This window comes from Ammospiza nelsoni, chromosome 9 (genome assembly GCF_027579445.1).
Source record: "Ammospiza nelsoni isolate bAmmNel1 chromosome 9, bAmmNel1.pri, whole genome shotgun sequence".
Taxonomy (NCBI): domain Eukaryota; kingdom Metazoa; phylum Chordata; class Aves; order Passeriformes; family Passerellidae; genus Ammospiza; species Ammospiza nelsoni.
The window spans coordinates 5694755-5716442 of record NC_080641.1 but is presented as its reverse complement, the minus strand read 5'-3'; the positions used below and the strand labels follow the sequence as shown (position 1 = coordinate 5716442).

The following is a 21688-nucleotide window of genomic DNA, read 5'->3' as shown; positions in this document are numbered from 1 at the left end:
ATTGTTAGCTGTACTTTTTTTCTTTCAGTTTCCACTACAGACCAGCACAAAGCCAGGCCAAGCTCTCCAGGGAGGCACAGTTTCCGGCAGACTTCCAGCTTTCACTTACTCAGATGCCTGAACACAGGCAGTGTGTTGCTGCATAATCCCACAACAGGTGCAAAATCCAGCCAGAAGCCAGAGCCAGGCAGGCACATCTCTGACACAGCACAAGGGAAAGGGGACCAAGAGCTGAGCTGCAATGTAACCCTGGGTTTCACCCAGGAAAATGGTGGCTGTTAGTGCCCCTGGGTGTAGACAGCCAGGTAGGGAGCAAAGTCCCTATTCCCAGCTCCCAGTGTTAAACAAAGCACAGAGAGGCACATTTTCATAGTCACCCAGGAGCCAAGGTCTGAAACTAAAGTTGCCGATAGCCACCACCATTGTTGAAGCAGTGGATATTTGACATTAGCCACTGCCTAGAAATCAACAGCAAGATTTCTCACAAGCATTTTTATTTTTCTTAAAGTTCCATTTTTCACTCGAAAAATCTCACTTGAATGAAGCATTTCTACCTGGCTCTTCTAAATACTGACCTGCAGCCTGATGAATCATTAAAAGAAACGCTGTGGGCTTCCTGAAGTCCCCTAAACCTCAGCTTGGCCCTTCCAATTCCATTACCTGATCTCACCCCAGCAAATGCCCATTTTCCTCCCCCCTGTGTGAGCTGAGAGAGAAGAACGCACAGCCCAGCAGCCGGCGGGGCCGGCACTGGACGCGGGGCTGGCGAGGCTCCAGCCGCGGCGCTATATAGGAGCGAGGGAAGCGGCCGGGCTGCAGCCGGAGCCTCTGCTGCCGCTTCGGCCGTCGCTCGCACCCTTCTCGCGGCCCAGGGAGCTACAGCCTGCCAAGATGTGCAAAGGGTTAGCAGCGCTGCCCCACACGTGCCTGGAGAGGTGAGAGCGGCCGGGATGCGCGGGATGCCGGGGCTGCCTACCCGCGGGGCTCTGAGGGGCACAGGGGCCCTCCTGCAGCACACCCGCGATGGGCATCGCTCGTGGGGACTGCCAGGACCCAGCTCTGAGCGGGCAGGGAAGGGAAGCTGGCTGGGGTGGCACAGTGGCTGAGGTTCCTCGGAGGGATGAGCGCTGGCTTGGTCCCGAGCTCCCCACTCTGCCCTGGGAGTCGTTCTGCTGCGCGAGTTTGGGCTGCTCCAAACCCAGCCCTCCACCGTTCTGGGCAGGAGCGCTTCGTCCTCGGATCTTATCAATTTCCACACAACACGGGGAGGACAGGAGGAAAACATCAGGACAGAGGTTTTGCCTTTCTGAGGTGGAAACAGCCCTGTCTCTCCAAAGTGCCTCACGATCCTCTTTTAATTGCCTGCGTGCCACTGACACGTGGAATAGCCAGAGCTGGCCCCTCTCACAAGGCTCAGCCCTGTACAGGGCACCAGCTCTGCCCCCCTTGTGGCACCCATCCTCATCTCCATCCCTGTCCACCCTGGTTCTTGCCCCACAACCTGCCCCTGATGGTGGCAAAGGCTCCTCACAACCCCTTGGGAGCTCAGGCGGGCTCCAACCCCTCGCCATTTCCATGCTGATTGGAACCTGTCCTCTCCTCTGCTCCCATGGGCTTTGGAGGGGGTCCAGTGAGAAGCAGAGGTGCAAGCACCTGAGGTCTCACTGCAGCAGCAGGGCACTCAATGCTTCACCTAAGGGGGAAATTTAGGAATAGACTCAAGTGAATTCCTCAGTGAGGGTTCCCACACCTGCAAATGCCTTAGTCCTGGTTTTTGGATGAGACTGACAGTGGGAAATTCACTGCTCTGAGAGGAGCTCCAGAGAAGCTCCAGCTGAAATTGTGCCACTGAGGGCTGATGCTGCTTGCCCAAAAGGCAAATTCTCACCACAGGCACAAACAGGAGCACAGGCCTGTGATGGTTTTGTTGTTGGAAACTTGTCTTTCTGTGATGCTCCTGAATGCATGCTGACCTTGCCTGCTCCCCTGCAGTCTCCTGTGCCATGGGCAGCCAAGAGCACTCTTCCAGTTTCATGTGGGTGATCCACGTTTCTGCTCTGCTATCATCCTTGTTGCCACTCTTCTGACACTTTTTAACAGTAAATTTTCTTAATAAAGATCTTCTCCCAGTCCTGCTATGCTGATGTTTTCATCTGCTGTACCCTCAAATCCTCACTCTTGAAGGCTGCATTCACACTTTGACACTCAGAGTCAGGACTGCATTTGTCCCCTGTGCATCACGTTGGATTGCTCTTCCCAGCTGCTGCACTGCTGTGTCACAGACCCTCCTGCAGCTACTTCCAGCTCGTTCCCAAGCTCTGGTATCTGCTGCTCGCCACTGACCCCTTCCCAGAGTGGCTGAAGGCAGCTGCAAGCCCGCCTTCCCCAGCACATCCCCACAGGTGTGTGCTCCCTTCCCCACATGCCATCCATGGACTCACCTCCCTCTGCACCTGCCCACCCAAGGAGCTGCTCCCCCAGGTCCCCCCACAGCTGCCTTCTGTGTTTTCTGGCCTCTTCAGACAGGCATGATAGGTTGAAAGGAATCTCTTCCTACGGCCAGAAGAGCCTTGACTCCTCTCCAATAGACCATATTTGTCCATGTGTCCACCACGGGTCTGACACAGCTGCCACTGACATGCCTGTACAGCATCACTCTTGCAGTTCTGTGGCTCCTCAAATACCCTCGGGAGGCTTTTGCAGGTGAAGGGACATTTCTCCTGGCCCCTCCCTGCCCTCAGGCACAGCACCACCTTTAGCTTTCAGCTATGGCTTTAAACTCCTTTGAGGTTCTATTTTTGTTTCGCTTTTAAAGCTGGAGTCTCTCCTGGCCCTCCCCAGCAGCCCTTCTTGTCCTTGATATGTTTGACAGAGCCCATATTTTCTATTAATGCTTCTTGGAAGCTATTTCTCAGACTTTTTCTTGGCTTGCTCCCATATGTTCTCACAGTTGACCTTCCACCATTTACAGTCCTCTTGCTTTTTCTCACTTGGCCGGGGTTTTTTTCTTTAAAAGATGCCTTTTTTGTTTATAGCTGCCTTTTTCCTCCTGCTGTTTAGCCTTCCCTGAAGCCTTGCTTGATAGCTTGTAATCCATCTGCTGGAGGACGCCAGGATGGTGTCTTTAAATAGCCCTTCCTTCCCTCAGCCTGCAGGCTTTCAGCTCGCTCCTGCACTTCCTTGCTTCCCTTTAACCACCTTCCTTGTCTCTGCTGTCTCTACAGATGTCAGGCAGGTCCCCCTGCCAGGGAATGGCTCTGGCGCAGGGGGAAGGCTCCTGCTGCTGTCCCCACACCTGCAGGGCTCCAGCAGATTGGGCAGCTGCTGGGGTCCCTTGGCAGCACCCCGGGATGGAGCAGGATGGGGCTGCTGGGGCCTCAGTGCCTCTTGAGCCTGGCACTCTCGGCCAAGAGTCACTGTCAGGGGATGGGAATCAGAGAGCAGGGCTTTGAGCAAGGTCTAAGCACTTGCTGTGTGAAGCCGCCATCAGCTGCATCCAGACCTCGTGTAGGTGTTGGCCTCATCTGCACCAGGGCATGGGGTCCCCAGGGGCTGCTCCAACAGCAGCAGAGTCCTGCTCCTGTCTTGTCTTCCCAGCTCCTTGGGTCATCATGGGCTGAGTTTGACTCTGGGTGCCCCTGCTCCCAGCACAGCTCGTGTTATCCCTCTGCCTGCTCAGGAACTCCTGGTATCCACTGTCCTTGCTTCCAAGGGCAGCCCCCAGCCCCTCTGCTGCTGTTCCCCCCTGCTCCTGCCAGACGAGCCGCCCGTGATGGGACACGTAGTGCAGCTGCTTGGAAGGGACTGTCCCTGCTGCACAGCACCTGGCACTGGCAGGGGCTTGGTCCTGGCAACATCCTGACTCATCCCTCTCGAGCACTGCGAGAGGGACAAGGTGGCACCCAGTATTTCTGCTCAGACCCTCCTGAGAGATGCTCCCTGAGCCCATGTGTCCCCTTCCTGCAGGCACCTGTGGCCACAGGTGCAGATGCCTGGGAAAGGAGAGTCAAGGGAGAGGCCAGCCTGTCCCCTCAGCTTTCCTGTGGCTCCCTCTGCACCCAGCCACTGCTTTGGTGTTAAGGGGCTGCCCACTTCACCTGCTCCCCATCCCTACAACTGTGCCATCCCCATGGGTCAGGGCCATGCCAGGTGGTCCCAGTGTAGCAGCACTGGCCAGCAGGGTGCCAAGGGGCAGCTGAGGCTTGCCGGAGAGCTGGCCCCAGGACATCAAGGGCCAGCTCTGGCTTGGAGCACTTGTCTGCATTTTACTTGTTTACTTACAGCAGGATGAAGGGCAGCATCCCAGATGCTCTGTGTGGGAGCATGGTGACCTTGTCACCCTTTTCCTGAAGTCTTGAGCTCTCCAAGGTTCAGGTTTTCTCAGAAGCACTGGCAATGGGAAGTGTCCCTGTAGCTGCTGACGCTGTCCATGACAGCAGCTGGGTCTCCGTGCTGCACACCCGCTGCAGGCGGCCCCTGCAGCCCCAGGCTGGGCTGCTCCCTCTGCCTGGTCCTGCTGCCGACCTGCAGCAAGGGTGGCTGCTCACAGGCAGCTTTCTGCAGCAGAAACAGGGGGCAGCTGGCAGGGAGCAGAGCAGAGCAGAGCAGACACCCCTGTGCCAGGTCTCCAAATGTCACCCGTGGGGACTGGTGGGTGGAAACCAAAACACAGAGAGAGAGAGAGTTTTACGAGGAGGGAAAAAATCAAAGGAATTGAAATGAAATAGCAGACATAGCAATGGAGCGATCATCCACAGAGGGCTTGTGAAAATAAACAGCAGAGAGGAAAATTGCAGGGAGCCCTGCAGGCAGCTGCCGTCCAGCTTTGCCAGCCATGCCGAAAGCTCAGCCCAGCCTGTGAGGAGCTGTCTGTCCCCTCTCCTTCACCTCCTGTACCAGCAAGATAACCTGGAAGCCACCAAATGTTGCTGTGCCAGGGAAAAGCCCTGCCCTGCAAAGGTGGGGACTGGGGGTGGCGAGGGGTGTCTGTTTTCACTCCTTCAGCCTCACACAGTACACCTGAGTGCTCCCTGCAAAAGCTCAGCCTGCTCTTGCTGCCACCCCTGAGCTGCAGTGGGCTAGGGGGCAGCCTCCTTAGCAATTTTAGATGCTCAGGACCTAATTACTTCTTGTCTTGCATGAAAGGGAACATTTTGGGAGACAGCTGGGCCTACTGCCAAGCCCCAGGACCCCCTGTTTTCTCTGCATCCTCCAAATGCAGGTCTAGAGCATGGCCTTGGTGCAATGGGAAGGGGCAGTCAGCCTTTGGCAGTCTTCAGCTCCTGAGACATTTTTTCCCTCTCTGCCCAGAGAAGGCAGCACCCAGGAGGTGCCTGTTTACAGGACCCTTCCCATTGCAGATATAAGGCTTAAGTATTACTGACAAACATGCTGTGTATCTCTATAAGGGCTCTGAGCGCTGTCAGCAGTGTGTGCTGGTGGCACAGTGTAGGGTGGCACCATGGGGCAGGCATCCCCCAGCACGGCCTCTTCTCCAAAACCAGCTCCTTCAGCTCCTCACCAGCCCCTCTCAAGCTCATCTCTATAGAGACTGAGCGGGGCACACACCCCCTCTAAGTCAGCCCCAGAACAGCCTGACAGCCCTGCTGATGCAATTATCCTGGCCACAGATGGGGACAGAGCAGGAGATCAAGATCAAGAGCTGCCGCTAATGCACAGTGCCTGTTTAGAAATGCCGCAGACAGGCACAGCCTTTACAGCATTAAGGTCCATTTGTTCATCTGGAATTAATTACAGAGTGGGTGCAGAGCAGGGACTGTGAGAGTCCCACTGCCCTGCTCCTCTGCCTGACCTGTCTCTGCTCCTCCCCTGCTGCAGAGCCAAGGAGATCAAGACGAAGCTGGGCACACTGCTCCAGAAGCCTGACTCAACCATTGACTTCATCATCCCCTACCCTGAGAAGCCAGAGAAGCCACCCAAGGCCCAGAAGTGAGTACTGCACTGGGTGGGCTGCAGCAGTATGTGTGCCCAGCCACTGGGGTGGATAGGAGCCCTTTTGGGATGCAGAGGAGCTGAGCCCTGCTGTGGGCTGGCACAGCAGCCTCTACATGGCAGGCAGCTTGTGGCACGCTCCTCGTGACCTGCCTGCTAGGTGCAGGCTCAAGAAGTTATGTCAGGGCAGCATGAGACATGTCAGGTAATACAGCTCTATGGAAACTAGATTTCCCATGGAAACTCAATTTACTTTTGGTGAGATTTCATGTTATTCGATAAAGGTTTTCTCAGAGGCATATGGCACTTGGACTTCTCTGAGTCACCTGCCTCAACCCAGAGGTGCCAGCCTCTGCAGCCATCCGGCTTTGGAGTGGCAGTGTGTCCCTGAGCTGGGTGCCCAGCCTCATGGCACGGCTGGCTCAAGGCAGCTTCATGGTGATGGGACCTCCTCACCCTATGGCCTTTGGCCTGAACATTGCTCCCCAGCACCAAGCTGGTGTATGGTACTGGCTTATCAACGTTATTTAAAGCAAATGAAACATTAATTATTTTGCCTGCCAATCCAGGGTGCAGCGGGTAACACACAGGGGGATGTTTGCCAGCACGGTGCCCGCCTGACATAGCGCTGCCCGGCGAGAGCTGCCCGTGCCAAGGAGGGCTGGCAGAGCCTGGTGGATTTTGTGGTTCTCACTCCATCACTGCCGTGCCCCAGATGCCTCTGTGACAGAGACATGTCCATCTCCATTAGCCATCCCTGCAGAAAGCCAGAGAACATCTCCACTCCCCACTCCCTGCTCTCTGGAGGAGCTGTTTTCTCCTGCACTGCATCACTGTGCAGCCCTGGCATCATTCACCTGTCAGCATCTCACTTGCAGTTAATATCATCCCAGGGACATTCAGATAATGGGAAAGTGAATTTGGTGGTTTCCAGGAAATCTGGGTTGTGTTAGGTTGCTGCAGTGATTCTCCTCCTCACTGGGGTGAGAAGTCACCTGACAGGGACATGGGGGCAGGGATAGCTTTGATCCTTGGCAGAAGTGCAAACACAGTTCAAGGTCCAGAAAGTGAAGGATAAGAACCACTGTCATGGTGCCTGCTGCTGATGGTTTGGTGACAGGTAAGGGCTGGTACCCACCCTGGGCAAGCCTGGCATTCCTGCCACTCTCCTCTCCCTGCTGGAGCCACATGGGCAGTGTGACATGGCTGGGCGCCAGCACTGTACTTCCCCCAGATCCACCACTGAAGCTCCTGTGCCCCCAGGAGCAGGATAGGCTGTCCTGCCCACTCTCCCTCCCTGCTCCCAGGGATGCTCTGCTCAGCCAAGGGGTTTCAGCCCTGACGTGTGGCCTCTGCAGCAGCAAAACAAGAGAGTGCACCACTGCCTTCAAGGGGTGGAGAAGGACCTCGGCCAGCCCAGCACTCAGTGCCGAGCAGGAGGGCCTCCCTGGCAGGGCTGCAGGGAAGGAGCTGGGAGCCCAGGGCAGTTTGGTGAAACTCCTCGGGGCTTAAATAAAACAACAAAAAGCCGCAAACAACAACAACAAAAAACCCAAACCAACAACAAAAACCCCACAAACCCGTTCCGTCTGACTGCAAACATCGCATTGAAAAGTATATTAAAGAAAAAAAAAAAAAAAAGAGGAAAAACGGTGCAGATGGAAAGCGCTGGAGGTTCCCGGTGGGAAGGGCGCCAGGGGCCGGGGCGCAGGGCGTGGGAACGGGGCGGGCGGGCTGTGGGAGCCGGGGACTCTGACCCGGCCCCGCAGCTCGGCCCGCAGTGACCGGGCCCCCGTGGCCAGCGGGAGCATCTTCCCCAGCCCAGCAGGAAAACACAGGGATGCTTCCCAGCCGCCCCTCCCGCCTGTGGGCCAGGAGGAGCCCTGTGGCTGCAGACGGGACTCGCTCTGCAGCTCCGCCGCAGCTCTGCCCAAGCCCGGGGGAGTTCGCCTTCCCCACGCCATCCTCACCCTCCCTGCACTCGGCTATCGCCCTCCCCTGGGCTGTGATGCAGCCCCATTCCATCCCCAGACCACTGCCTCTGCTCTGAAAGTCTCTGCAACGTGTTATTCCATTCCTCCCTGTTTTCAAAGGAATTATTAAAAACCCTGGAGCCCAGACAGGGCTGTGGGGTAACCATGGACCACCTGGGCTTTCTTTACTCTCGTCAGGCCCTCTCCAGAGGAAGCTCTGCAGTGGCGCGATTCCTTGGAGAAGCTCCTGCAAAACCCCTGTAAGTTCACATCTCCCTGCGGTTGGTCACCTCCCCTCTTTCCACGTGCCCTGGGGTGCTCAGGGAGGGCTTTGCCCCCCTGGCACTGCCAGTGCTGAAGTGAGGGCTCACCTCCCCCTTGCCCCCAGATGGGCTCGCCAGCTTCCGCAGCTTCCTGCGCTCCGAGTTCAGCGAGGAGAACGCCGAGTTCTGGGTGGCCTGCGAGGACTACAAGAAAACCAAGTCCCCTGTGAAGATGGCAGAGAAGGCCAAAAAGATCTATGAGGAGTTCATCCAGAATGAGGCACCCAAAGAGGTCAGTGGCCATGGGGCAGGAGATGGTACTGGGAGGGATGAGGCCGCAGCCCTGTCGGCCTCCATCCCAAAGCACAGAGATGGCCACAGAGCACCTCATGTGGTGGCTGAGAGGTCAGAGGGCTGTGTCCTTGTCAAGGGGCAGCCTCATCCTCACATGCTGCACTCCCATCCTTCACAACCCTGGAGCCCCTGTTTGCATGCTCAGCCTCTGCTGGGCTGTCTCCATCCATGGGCACCCCCAACACGTGCCTGTCCCCACCCTCCCCATGGAGGCGTGACATCAGTCATAAGGGATGACAATGTACAGTCATCTTCCTCCCCAAGTTAGCTTTGCAGCAGGACAGAGCTCATCCTGACAGCTTTGCCACCAATAATTCTACCAGAGAAATGAATCTGCCTCAGTCCCTCCCCTCACCCTTTGCGTGATTGCTGGTGGGACAGAGCGGCGAGGGAAGACCATCACTCAGCCCTCCAAAGGCAGGCTCCCATCCCTCTGACACTCTCATGACAGGTGAACATCGACCACTTCACCAAGGCTGTGACCATGAAGAACCTGGTGGAGCCATCACCAACCAGCTTTGACATGGCCCAGAAGAGGATCTTTGCCCTGATGGAAAAAGACTCCCTGCCCAGATTTTTGCGGTCGGAGTTTTATCATGAATTAATCAAGTAGCAATGCAGCAGGGCTGTGAAAGGCATCCCTGCTGCTTCTCTCTAAACACCTGCCCCTTCTCCTGCAGCTGCTTTGCTTTCTCGATACCACCTAGAGCACTCAGAGGTGTTGCTAAGCTTCTCCCCCATGCTTTGGACTGTCCGGTGTCCTGGTGTTTCCTCTCTTACTATCTCTTTCCTCTCCCACAAAAGACCAATTTGCAGAAACTCCCTGGAGTTGGGACGCAGAAGGGTGAGGGAGCAGCCCCAGCTCTGCAGTGACCAGGAGCCTTGTGGCCAGCTGACACATCCCTGATGCTGCGGAGCTTGGCATTAGCTGGAGGCTCCGAGGTGCTGATTTTGCCTTCTTAGGGCTCCTTAGAACATGACAATTTTCCTCAGTGTTGCCCATATTGCCGGCTTGGCCCAGGCTCGCTCCCTTCTCCCACCTTCCCCAGCTGCTGCTGAGAGTGCACAGGTACCTGCAGGTGCTCCCCTTCCTTGCCAAGGTGAAGTGAGACACATCCACTGTCCGATTTGCATCACCTTCCCTCCGAAAGCAGCCAGTCAGCAGGCGCAGTGACAGCCGGCCAGGGACAGGGGCACGGCAGGGACACCAGTGACACTGACATGTACAGCAAGGATGGCACTGTGACAAGGAGGGCAGGGACCGCTGTACGGCAGAAGCAGGTGCTGCAGGGAATGCCTGGCTGGCACCAGGGGTGAGCAGAGCGAGCCTGTGGCACCTCTTCCCCAGCAGCTCCACTCGAAGTCAGCCTGTGTGCTTCCCTCTAAATACAAAAACAACAGGATAAAATGAGACCTGTTGGTCCAAAACACTGGGACTGCTTAGCAACGCCGAACTCCTGCTCACTCCAACCTTTGCACAGCGCCCTGAGCTGCCAGGGCACATCCTGTGCCACATCCCAGTGCACAGCCCTCGTGGTGTGCTGGGATGCAGCTCTGGGGGCTGCCACGGGCTCTCTTGTTGCAGTTGATTCTCTCTGCAGTAGGCACGCCAAAGCAATGCTCCTGAACAAACCCAGCATCGCACAGGAGGAAGGGAGGACGTGCTGGGGAAAAAGAAAGCTAAAATTCCAGCTGTTCAGGTCCAATTTGAAAAATCCAAACCAAACACACACCCACCATTGGAAACGTGAAAAATAACCCCCGGCTTCTAGAACAGCATGTAGACCCTGCTAAGTTTGTGTAGCCTTCATCTCTCTCTGCTGTCTCCTCCTCTCTACCCAGGCCATGTGTTTCCATAGGCTGTCTCTAAAAAGGACTAGCTGCTTTCTAATGATTCAAAGCCAGCCCTCTGCTAAGAGAATAAATCACACCTGAGGAAGGGGCAAGGGCATACATGAAAAGCAGCCCACAGGATCTCATTTCAGCTTTGAGGGAAATGTGACAAACCCCTGCTCCACAGGGCCCAGATGGTTCATCCCTGAGTTGGTTTCCTGGTGCATCATCCACAGGGTCATGGCTCGCAAGGAGCTGCTTCAACCAGCAGCCTGACAGGTGCCATCAAAACATCCGTGGCCCTGCTGCCCACGGGCATTCGGGGCTGCTCTGCCTCACTGCAAGTCATGGGACTCTAAGCAAAATGCAGTAACATAAACAATGGATTTGCCAGTCTCTTCAAGACTTTCAAAATCTGATCAAAACCCCACCAGTCTCAAATATTTACACATTGTCACTATGGCAATGAAGAAAAATACATCCCAAGCAGCAGGAAATGGGCAGGAGTGGGGAGGCAGGGGAAGGATGGAGGCAGTCACAAATGTGACTCTTTTTTTAAGCTCTGGAGCAAAAGGCCTGGGAAAGTCGGTGCTGGAGCAGCAGGGTCGATGCTTGCAGGCATTCCCCTGGGGTGAATGCAGAGGGTGGCTTGGGTGACCTAAAGAGCCCAGGGGAGCCCATGAGCAGTAGGAGGGTCCCATCAAAAGGGCACAGGACCCCCCAGCAGTGTCCATCGTTCAGTGGGCAACAAGGGGGAGGCAGAAGTAGGGCTAGGTGTGGGATGGGGGGCTTGGCCAGCCCCTCTGCTGCCGCGTGCTCCCCCCACCTCTGCCTGCACACGCTCCCTGCACCCTCCCAAAGTCTCCATGAACTGGTGTCAATTCAAGTGGATTCAGCATGTTCAAGCTCCTCATTTATAGCATGACTCAGAAAAGCAAAACGGAACAGACTTCCCTGCAGGAAGACCTGGATCTTTCATTTCTGCTTAATCTTTGGCAGCTATTTCCAGGTTCCCTCACATGTTTCACAGTTAAATGCCACCACCACCACCACTGCCATAGAGTGGGGATGCTGCTGGAGGCTCTTGCTATGCACCATCAAATCCTGGGACGTCACTGCTGCAGCAACAACACATGGGGCAGGGAGAAGGTGTCTGGGTATGTGTGTGCTGGAAAGAAAGGCACAGGCTGGATTCAGGCTGGATTCAGGAGAAATGCCACAGCTCTGTTGGCAACCCCTCCCTGGCTCAATTTCTGTTAAAATGTTGGAAGTCTACTCTGGGGGCTGCCCGTGATCTACTGGGTGGCCAGAAAATGTGGCCACTGAAGCGTTTTGGAGCTCTAGGGAAGTTGTGTTTGTGTAGAAGGGCCATTTGGCTAATTACTCCAGCAGGCTTGCCCAGAAAGGTGACAACACCTGTACCAGCCCCAGGCCCAGCTTTCCATTAGCCCACAGGTATTTGCTATTGGGCTGATGCCAGCCATCATATTTCAGGTAGGAGATACTTCATGTATTTTATCACTCTAGCTCTTGTGAAATGTGGCATATATAGCAGTATGTAATACAATATGTACATCTGTATTCCCGTATTCATATATACACGTGCACACACATATATACTTGTAACATGGGTATCTTGGCCCCCTGAGAGTCAGAGAGCCAAAAAGCAGAGTTTCCACACCACAAAGATGTAGTGCCTAGGGTCCATCACAGAGAGGAGTGTGTGTGGGTTTTGCATTGTTCCAGACCCTCCTGAGGGAAACCTTGGCCATCCAGCTGAGAGAACACAATGGTGCATCCTTCAGGATCACCCTGTGCCCGTGGCCTCTGTGTGCCATCCTGGCACCTGGGCTGGTGCAGGAGGCAGGTCTCATGCCCCTCGAGGGACCCCTATCTCTGCCGTGGGGCAAGGCAGCCCCACGCTGCAGCCAGGGGCATGGGGCACCAGGCACTGCCTCCACGCCACCCTGGCACCCAGTCCCTGCCACAGGCACATGTGGAAAATGGCTCCCTGCTGCTGCACACCCCAGAGGGACACCAGAGGATGGTTTGATGTGTGTTCTATGGTGACTTCAGCGACATGGAGCCTCGCACCTCATCAATCACAGGGAGAACCACACAGCTCTTGCCCTGCGTGCTGAGGCTGGGCACCACCAGGGCTGCCCAGTCCCTGACTTGGGCACTGCCAAAGCCCAGTGGCTGAAAGCGTCCCAGAGCTCATCCAGGCTCCCCTCAGGCCTTGGTCACTCCCTGGGAGGGTGCTGCATGCTGTGGCCAAGGGCTGGAGCAAAGGCAGGAGGGCACATCAGCTCCTCCCACCCAAGAGCTGCAGGTTTTCAGTCTGGAGTTCTCCATGGGACAGTCATGTGGGGAAGATGTGGGGAGCTGGTGTGCACTGAGGAGCTGTGTTAACCCATATTCATGTACCACTCAGTAATCCACACATAAACATGTATTTCTGCTACTGTCTCAATGGACTGTTCATTTTGTCTCTTTGTTCTGAAGGTGCAGCACTTTCTTACCCACTATAGAGCACTCCCAAAACTTATACCCAAAAGTCTCTGGGAGCTTATATTGCATGATGCAGTGGTTTCTCAGTGAACTGGAAAGGGAATCACCCCAGGGAGCTGATCCAGGAGAACACCCCAAGGCCAGTGCAGCACAGCACCCCTGGTCCTACGCTGCCTCAGGCTTTGGCTCCCAGGGTCAGCTCAGGCTCCAGCAGCTGGAGCTGGGGCTGAGCAAGAGCCAGGCCTGCTCTCTGCACCCACAGGGCATGGCCCAGGGACAGGCTCAGCTTTGGGATAAAATGTGTTCTGTCCATTCAGGGTTGCAACACATCTGCATCAGGGAAGGGCTCCTTGATCTTCCCCACTCCAAAGCTGTCAGGGGGCGCTCACACTCACCCCAGAGCCTTGGTGAGGATGGCTAATTCCCATGTTCAGCTGGTGGCCAGGCAAGGCATGGACCCATAAAAACCCTTTATCCCCCAGGCTCATGGTGCTGAAGGTGTCTGAAGGATATAATTGTTGTTGCTTCATCTGCTGTTTCATCTTTCTGTGACTTAAAACAATCTCTGAGTGAAGCCACTTGTAACAAAACTTTTAAGAGTGACCTTGTCCAATGAATTGGATCTCCATGCATTTTCTTTTGTTCACGTAATAGCATTTTAGAAGGGACTAACACAAACATTTTATTTAGACTGCATTCATCATTATTTAAATATTGATACAGTTTTTGCAATAGTTACCAAGAGTTCCCAGTACCAGGGGGAAAAAAAAACATAGCCACATGCTTGGCTATGTTCAGTGCTTTAGCAAGCCTCTCCATCTCTTAGCTGAGCATGCAGGGTGATAGGTGTTGGTACATTGAATAAATACAAAATAAAGCACATGTTAAAAAAAGAAGTTTCTCTATGGGCCTGGAGAGCCACAGCCTCCTCCTGCCATGCCAAAACCCCGGTGTGAGAGCTGCTGTCTGGACTGGGATGCAGAGTGCAGGGTACGCAGTGGCCGCAGCAGCGATACCTAATGGAGACCAAGGCTGGGGGACAGTGAGACAGCCGTGCTGCAGCTCACGGCAGCAATGCTGCAGCCGCCTCCTGTGCTTCCCACTGCAGTCAGTGCCCAAGCCCACAGCAAAGGCCCTGTCTCACCACAGCAACCAAAGTGTCAGCTGCCTTCCGGCAAAGCCCCGGAGCAGTAATGAGATAGACACATTCCTCCTACCATCTTCAGGAAAAGTGAGCCATGCTACTACTGAAATACATAAATAACACCTTAAAAAACTCCAACATTTTCAAGTACTCCCAAGCAGGGCCTTTCATCCTCAGATATGGTGGTCCTATTCCCTCACAAACTGCTTCTTACAAGCCAGGACAGGCAAACCTGAAATGGCACTCCCAGAGTCAGGAATATAAACCTGTCTGGGAGAGAAGGAACATGTTTCTGTTCTGTTCTGCTGGACTATTTAACCTGGGAGCATGAAGGTTGCAATTAATAATATAGGAAATAATGAGCCTCCCCCAAAGTGACAGCTCTGCACAGCCCTAGAGAAGATCCTTGGCCAGCATAAACAGGGTGCTACAGAGGGAGCAGCAGCCAGAGGGAAGAGTTTCCCGTGATGGCCGAGGGAGGCTGAGCTTCCCTGCGACTGTGGCTGTGATGATTGAGGGAGGCTGTCCAAAAAGTTTTGGTTTCCCTTCAAGAAAGAGTAGGAGCTCTTCCTGTGCCTGATACTGCAATGCAGCACAGCCTGAGCTCTGAGCATACACTCCTGACAGCCTGGACATTTGGGAGTTATGAACAGCTAAGAACCAGAGCCAGCCCTTTTCACCTAAACCTCTGCAGATTAGAAAGGGGAGATGACAGTCCCCAGCACTTCCTTTGGCTGCCCCTCTGCCCTGCACCTGGCTGTGTGTCACGCTGTGACCCCGCCAGCCTGGTCCCTCCGTGGGCAGAGCCAGGGCTCACTGGGGCTCCCCAGCACCCTGCTGGCTCGCAGGGCTTGGCACACGCAGCCACTGCCTCAGCTCCTGCCAGACAGACCCCAGCGCTCCTACACCGACTGTCAGAGGAGGGTTTGCTACACACACTGAGCCTGGATTGAGTTACAAATGCTGGCTGCTGCATGACATGGGATACAACTGGAACATTAGACAGCTACTGGAGACAGCTCTGTTGCTTCATGCCAATGAGTGCTTTTGCTGCCACTTATTCTGCAAGAGCCCGGCCTGCCCCTGCCTTGCTGCAGGTTCAGGCGCACTGAGAGATGATGTTGGAGTTGCAGTCTAAGCTGTGAGTGTGGTTTCTTTTGCAGTTTTCGGGCCTACAGCCAGCACCAGGTGGGCTGACCAAGTCCAGGTAGTAAGGGGACTTGAGGAAGCGACGGTAAGAATCCTTCTCCATGAGGGTGAATATTTTTCTCTGAGCCTCATCAAAGCAGGACAGTGTAGGCTCCAGCATGTTGTGGCTTGTCTTCTCCCGTGTGCATGAATCCAAGTTCACCTGTCAAAGGGCCAAAGGGACAGTGTAAGTAGAACCTGTCCCAGATGGGGCATAGGAAAGGGAAAATCTAAGTATCTCTCCACCATGTGTGCTTGCTGAGCAGCTGTCTGAAATGGCTGTTTAACACCCTGTAGCCTCAGCAGAATCTGTGCAGCTGGACACCAGTGCATCTCTGCTACCAGAAGAGCTGTCAGGGGAGACTGACACATACATCCCTCTGGGATGCAGCTGGCCAGGAAACTCAAACTGCATGGGAGCAGCTGAAACATTGGGAATCATGGACCTCTTGGGCTTCTCCCATTTCAGTGTGTGCGTGGAATGGCCATGTGGTTGTAACTAAACACACTTTCTCTCTAGCCAAATTTAATATAAAATCAATAAAAGACCCACCATGACCTTCTAACTAGCAGAGAAGCAGAAGCCTTCATCTCTTGTAAAACTATTGACTTCTGCTTGGCTGTGCTTCTGGTTCAGAATTTAGGGTGGTGCCTTTGCCCAAGGAATGTTCAGTGCACGTACCTCTTTTGTGGCCTGCACTGAGATGAACTCATCATAGATCTTCCTGGCCTTGGGGCTGAGCTTGGCTGGTGACTTGGTTTTCTTGTACTCCTCACAACTGACCCAGAACTCGATGTTTTCCTCACTGTACTCAGATTTGAGAAAAGCGCGGAAAGCAGCCAGTCCTCCTATGGATTGTTCAGAGGAAAACCGAGTCAGGCAAGAGTGTTGGTCCCTGAACACGTGCACCCCTGAATCCCAGCAAGCAGTGATTGTGGGTTCTCCTTCCCAGAGCTGGATGAGGAGCTGCCCTGGGCTGGCAGTGGGGAGGCTGGAATGCAGACAGGCCCCATGGGGATGTCACACGTGGGGGCCCAGCTGCCTGTTCCCCCACTGTGACCTTCAGTGTCCCTGCCAGGGGAACACAAGCAACTCGTGTGTTCCCAGGAGGCCTTGAGGAGACAGCCAGCATGCTCCACAGAGTCTCAGACCATGGGAACAATGTGAAGGAAACCTCAAGGACGTGAGTGTAGCCCACAGCTGATGGGAAGGCAAAGTTTCCCATAGGTTCAGCTGCAAATAATATCTCCTCCTTTTGCTTCTTGTTTAACCCATCACTAACTGTGTGTCCCAATCTTGCCCTCCTCTTGCACAAGGGCTAAACCAGTTGCTTTCACAAAACAGACAGCTCAGCAGCAGGCCAAAACCACACTCATGATGCATTGGGATTGACCCTTGCCTTGGATCTGAGCAAGAGACCCCTTCCCCACCCCTCCCAGAGGTCTGCATGGCCAAAGGAGCTCCTGTGTACCCCTAAGAGACAATCATAATGTCCTGTGTCCCCTCCCATCCCCTCCCAGGACTGTTCAGAGCACACATGCTCTGCAGGCAGCATAAGAGCACTCTTCACTTACTGTCATGATGGATCAAATTTTCCAAAGACTCTGCCCATTTTCTTACTTCCTCTTGGCTAAGCCTAAGAAGAGACAAAGGGAGAAACACAGGGCTGAGTTAGAGTACAGAAAGGACAAATTTGGTTTGTTTCTCAACACCACTAGAAAAATCTTTTTTCCTTATTGTTGTAAGAGCATACACAAGAGACTGAGAATGAAATATCAGCTCGTTTTACAAATACCCCCAGGGACCCCAGATCTAACCTACAGAAATTTTGGTTTGCAATCCTCATCAGCAGCCACGGGCTAGAAATTAATTTTCCTGGAAAAAAATTGGTGTGGATTTCATATTTATTTTGTGCCTGGCTGCATCTCTTGCTAGAACACAGGTCTGGAACCACTCTTAGAAGTCATATCAGTGAACTCCAAAGGACTGGTTCCTTTAAGCTGTCAGGGGAACAGTAGCTATGTGGAAAAGAGGACTATGGGAACTGGAAACACACGGGGAACACATCCTACATTCATCCCCTCTACCATACTAGAACACCCTAGGGCTCATCTGTTCCAGCAGCAAAGCTTGGCTTTTGGAACCCTCTTTGGAGAGAGCACTGTGTCCTTGCAGACTGGGGAGAGCAGTGACACCCTCACAGGCTGCTGGCTGGTTTGTGTGCCTTCACCTCTGTGCAGCTGTGGGGAGTACTGCACAAACCCAGCCCAAAGAGGCATGGGATGCTGATTCTGCAATGTATCCAGTTGCACTGGGTCTGGAATGGAGTCATTCCCCTGTGCAGGACACTGTACACGCCCTCCCCATGCTCATTCCCATTGAATCACGGACGTGGAGCCAGAAGGGACCTCTAGTTCAGCATTCTTCATGGAAATTGAAGTCCTCAGGTGTTGATGGTCAGCTGACAGGACTATCAACACCTCAGGGCTATTGCCACACTAGATCCACGCACAGGTGTTCAGGAAGAACTGGGAAGCAGCACCAGAAGTCCAGCTTGGTGAAGGAATAAACAACATGCTGCAGCCAGTCTGCGATTAACTAGGTGACAGCATCTGCTCTTACCTTTGGCTTGAAGATAACTTTTCCTTCTTGCCCTGGGAAGAGCTGTAGTCACAGGAATCTGACTTCTGCAGCAAGAAGCCCAGGCGGTGCTTCATGTCTTTGGCACTGAAAGAAAAAAAATCAAGGAGGAGATGAAGACAATGCTTTGCACTCCCTCTGCAGCCTCCTCCAGCATTACTCAGTGACACAAATTCAGGTCACTGACAGGGACTCCAGTGCTGATTTTCCCCTCATTGCATAATGCACATTTTTCATTCTAGACAAACACAATGGCAAACAAGTCATTTTTCATGTTCAACAGCATCTTGCTGAGAAGGTCATCAGACTGGAAGCAGGTGGCAAAGGGAGAGAAGCTGCTGTTTTCCTACTGTTTACAGTAAAAATATTGTGACAGAAAAGCATCACCGTGCTGTGTGTGTTACCTCTCCGTGAGCTGATTTGCCCAGCTGCCAATGTATGGTTCTTTCACCCTTACTAATCCCTTCCTGCAGCCCCTGCCATTTCCCCACCTCATCAGCTGGCACAGGAACAGCAGGGCCGTGCCAGACCACCCCACCAAGCCCATGACACAGAGGGAAGGGAGGAAGTCAATGGCTTGGAGCAAGACTGTGGGGTGAAGTCAGGGGATGAGCCAAGAGCTCCACCACAAGCAGCCCACACTGGCTGCAAGCTGCTCCCTCGCTCCACAGCAAGCTCCTCTGAAGATTCATCCTTAATTCTGTTCCACCTTCCAGCTCAGGACAATCCTTTCTTCACAGCAGCTTCTAAGTACGCAGCTGATACTGGCCTTGGCACCTCTCTGGGTTTCCTTCCAGTTTAAGAATGGGCGGTGGGTAAACCATGCCTGCTTGCTCAGGGGTGGCCCTGGCCTGCCTCAAGGTGCAGCCACAGTGTAAAGCAGGAAATTCTTCTCCTTCTCAGATGGGAGCCTGGAAAAGAGCAAGAGGCTGTGCCACAGGGCTGAGCCCCAGTAGCTGCTCAGCCCCCCAGCACTGCTCTCTGCTCCAGTTCCCTGTCAGGGATCCTGGCCATACCTGATCTCACTGCTTGCCTCAGAAATGTTCCTGCGACAGCTCTGGCACTCGGGGAGAACAAAGGGAGCTCACAGCTGCCTTAGAGCAGGGTGCCTGTGGCCAATACCAACACCCAGGCTCTGCCCAGGCACCCATGGGGACTCTGGGCTGCCAGGCTTGGGCTGCCTGGTGCTGTCATGCTCCTTGCCCAGGAGAAGGAAGCTGCTCAGCTTTGCAGGAGGGTGGCAGCAGGAGGAAACAAGACACTGCTGCTTGCAGCCAGGCCCACAGCTTTCTGGAAGAGAGGGATTTTGCTGGGAATCCTGGACAGAGGTGTTTAAAAGATGTGAACTATTTTTCCTTGCATTTTTCAATATTTTTTTAGCCTCATCAAATGTTCCTGCAAATTGGAAGTGTCAACACTTTTTCCTTGTATTTTCAGCACCCGTTTTTAAATTCAACCATGAGCAGGAAGCTTTATCCTCAGATGATAGGATAAAGCTATCATCTTTAGCTCCCATCCCCGGATGGGAGCCAGCTGAGTCTCTGCTTGCATTTTCCCAAGCCATTGCACATCTGCTGGGAAGCAGCCTCAGGAGTGCTGCTGCAGGCACGGGTGGGCAGCAAGGCAGCGCTGCACCAGCACAGACCCGCACGAGTTTGGATGGGCTGGATGAGAAGGGAGCGTTGTGCCTCCCTCCTGGGCATCTCCAGAGCACCTGAAAGGGAATCACACCCCTCCAGGAGGGCTCATGGCAGCCTAGAGCCCCCTCGTGCTGGCCTGTGGGCACATTTGGGGCTGTGCAGCTCAGCCCATCCTGACTGGCACCGCACGGCAGGGGTGTGGTGAGCCCCACAGCAGCCCCACAGGGCTGCGCATTGGGGAACAGCCTGACCTGGCCCCTCACCATCGCCCAGGGGACTCGGGCTGATCCCACACCAGCTGCTGCCGCATCCACATCCACCGTGCCCGCATCCCTGCCTGCTGGCACACGGGTCTCTTGCGCTGCCACGCTGCATTATCTGCATTTGAAATGCATTTCAGGGGATAATCCTTAATTGTTATCCTGTCTGCCTTGCTTCCCCCTCAAAAGAATCAAGAAAATTTAGCAGAGAAGAGCCAAGGGAGAAAAGGGGTGCAAAGACTGCAGCAGAAGCAGCTGACAGGAATATCAAAATATCGCAATGCTAAAAGCTGCTGTTTTTGATGATGGGGATGATGGGAAGGAAAGCTTTAGAGTTCTCCCTGCTCCGTATGAAACCTTTCTGCAATTCTGCTTCTAGCTGAAAAAAACCACAAAAGCTTCTAAGCAGTCATTTATATCTAATCTTGCAAAATAATCAGAGCCAAATCCGTCCTCCTGCCTCGGACACAAAGCGCAACGCATCAGCGCGTCTCCGGGCTAACGAGACCATTCCCAGATGCTCAGAAATAAACAGTACCTTTTTAAGCAAGTGGCTGGCAGTGCAGCGAGTCCCTTGCACATCTTGCTGCCGAGGTCGGATCGGTATTCCAGGAAAAACAAGGAGGCAGGAGGCGGCGGAGGCTGCGCTCGGTGCTGCGCTCGGTGCGGTGTGCGCGGCAGCGGCGCTGCCTGGGCTCGGCTTTATAGCCCAGCCCGAGAGCCCGGCAGCGCTGGCTGACCCAGTCAGGAGTCAGCGCAGCAGCAGCAGCACCCGTCCCCTTTTTGCCCACCCCAGAGGAAGAGGGTGACGTATAAAACCCAGACAAAGGGGTGAGAGAGATTGAAAACCTTACCAGAAACGAAGCTCGATGTCTGGCTGCAGAGGTGGAATCTTCGAAAAGGGCTCAAAAAGCTTCGGGGTCTTCCTCTGTTGCAGGAGGTCGGGATGGTGCAGATGAAAAGCAGATTTTCGTGGGGGGACACAAATAGTAAAAAAGGTCAGACAATCAATTCTGAGACGTGAGATGAGCTTTGCTGGTTCCTCTGTTAATTTCCTTTCCTCTTCTATTTAAAGTAACCTGGATCGAGAAAGGGACAAGAATTTTAAACAGAAAAGGTTACCATAATCCAAACGAACGCAGAAAATAGAGCTCTTAAGGAAAGAAGAATGTAAATTCACCAGGGAACTACCCAGGCAGATGAGACTTTCCTGTTTTATTCCAGAGTCATGTGGATGTATATTTTTGGTGAGGCTGCAACAAAAGCCCGGGGGGGGGGTGGTGGTGCAAGGCATCATTGGAATATAAAATGTGCATGTCTCAGCACATAAATTTGAGGATAGCTCACATACATGCGTGGAAAAAAGGAATTTAGGTTGGCAGCGCATCTGCCTTAGATATGAGTATCACTGCAGCACCTTCTCCATTTGCATTTGCAAAATCAAAAGTCAGACCCAGGGACTCTGGGACTCACCAAGGAAAGATGGTTAATTAAAATAAAAGGCTTAACTGTGCCTGACCAGAATGTCTTTGAAGAAGTTCTGAGAGTTCTTCATGCTAAAGAATGAACCCATGAAACACCTGTGGGGGTGCCTGCACTGCCCTGGGTTTGCTATAGTTCCAAGAACAGGATGACTTCAGCTACTTGTCCTCAGCCCTTGGATGGTGCAGAAAGCATCTCTCTCCCTGCCCCTCTAGGGAGAGAGAGAATTGGCTGATATTTATCGAGTTGCAGCTCAGCACAGCCTGTACCATCCTTAGCAAAGCGGGGAGGGCTTTGGGCAGACGGAGGTGCATATGGGCTGCTGCATTTTAAGTCCTGCTCCCACTGTGAAATAAAGGAGCTTCTGATTAGCAGCAGGCTGCCTGCCCACGCTATCCACTGCTGCACCTCCTCTCCCAGAAACCTTTCAGTGCTTTGCTCACGATC

General features: G+C 53.8%; 2 protein-coding genes across 6 annotated transcripts; one reads left to right on the top strand and one right to left on the bottom strand.

The window, feature by feature from the left end:
- Positions 1-807: 807 nt before the first annotated feature.
- On the top strand, positions 808-12848 carry LOC132077168 (regulator of G-protein signaling 5). Its single transcript, XM_059478675.1, has 5 exons — positions 808-935; positions 5839-5949; positions 8124-8185; positions 8314-8480; positions 8994-12848. Exons 1-5 carry the CDS (start codon positions 892-894, stop codon positions 9153-9155), a joined length of 546 nt encoding a protein of 181 aa, XP_059334658.1. The 5' UTR covers positions 808-891; the 3' UTR covers positions 9156-12848.
- Positions 12849-13542: 694 nt separating this feature from the next.
- Positions 13543-21441, bottom strand: RGS4 (regulator of G protein signaling 4). Of its 5 annotated transcripts, none has more exons than XM_059478294.1 (6): positions 21233-21441; positions 20614-20838; positions 17842-17946; positions 16794-16855; positions 15901-16067; positions 13543-15381 (listed from the first exon to the last, which is right to left on the bottom strand). In XM_059478294.1, exons 3-6 carry the CDS (start codon positions 17934-17936, stop codon positions 15130-15132), a joined length of 576 nt encoding a protein of 191 aa, XP_059334277.1. In that variant the 5' UTR covers positions 17937-17946; positions 20614-20838; positions 21233-21441; the 3' UTR covers positions 13543-15129. The 5 variants fall into 5 exon arrangements, with proteins under 5 accessions (XP_059334277.1, XP_059334276.1, XP_059334275.1 ...); XM_059478293.1 differs by lacking the exon at positions 21233-21441 and adding an exon at positions 20940-21069; XM_059478292.1 differs by lacking the exon at positions 21233-21441 and having other exon boundaries at positions 20614-20927.
- Positions 21442-21688: the final 247 nt, after the last annotated feature.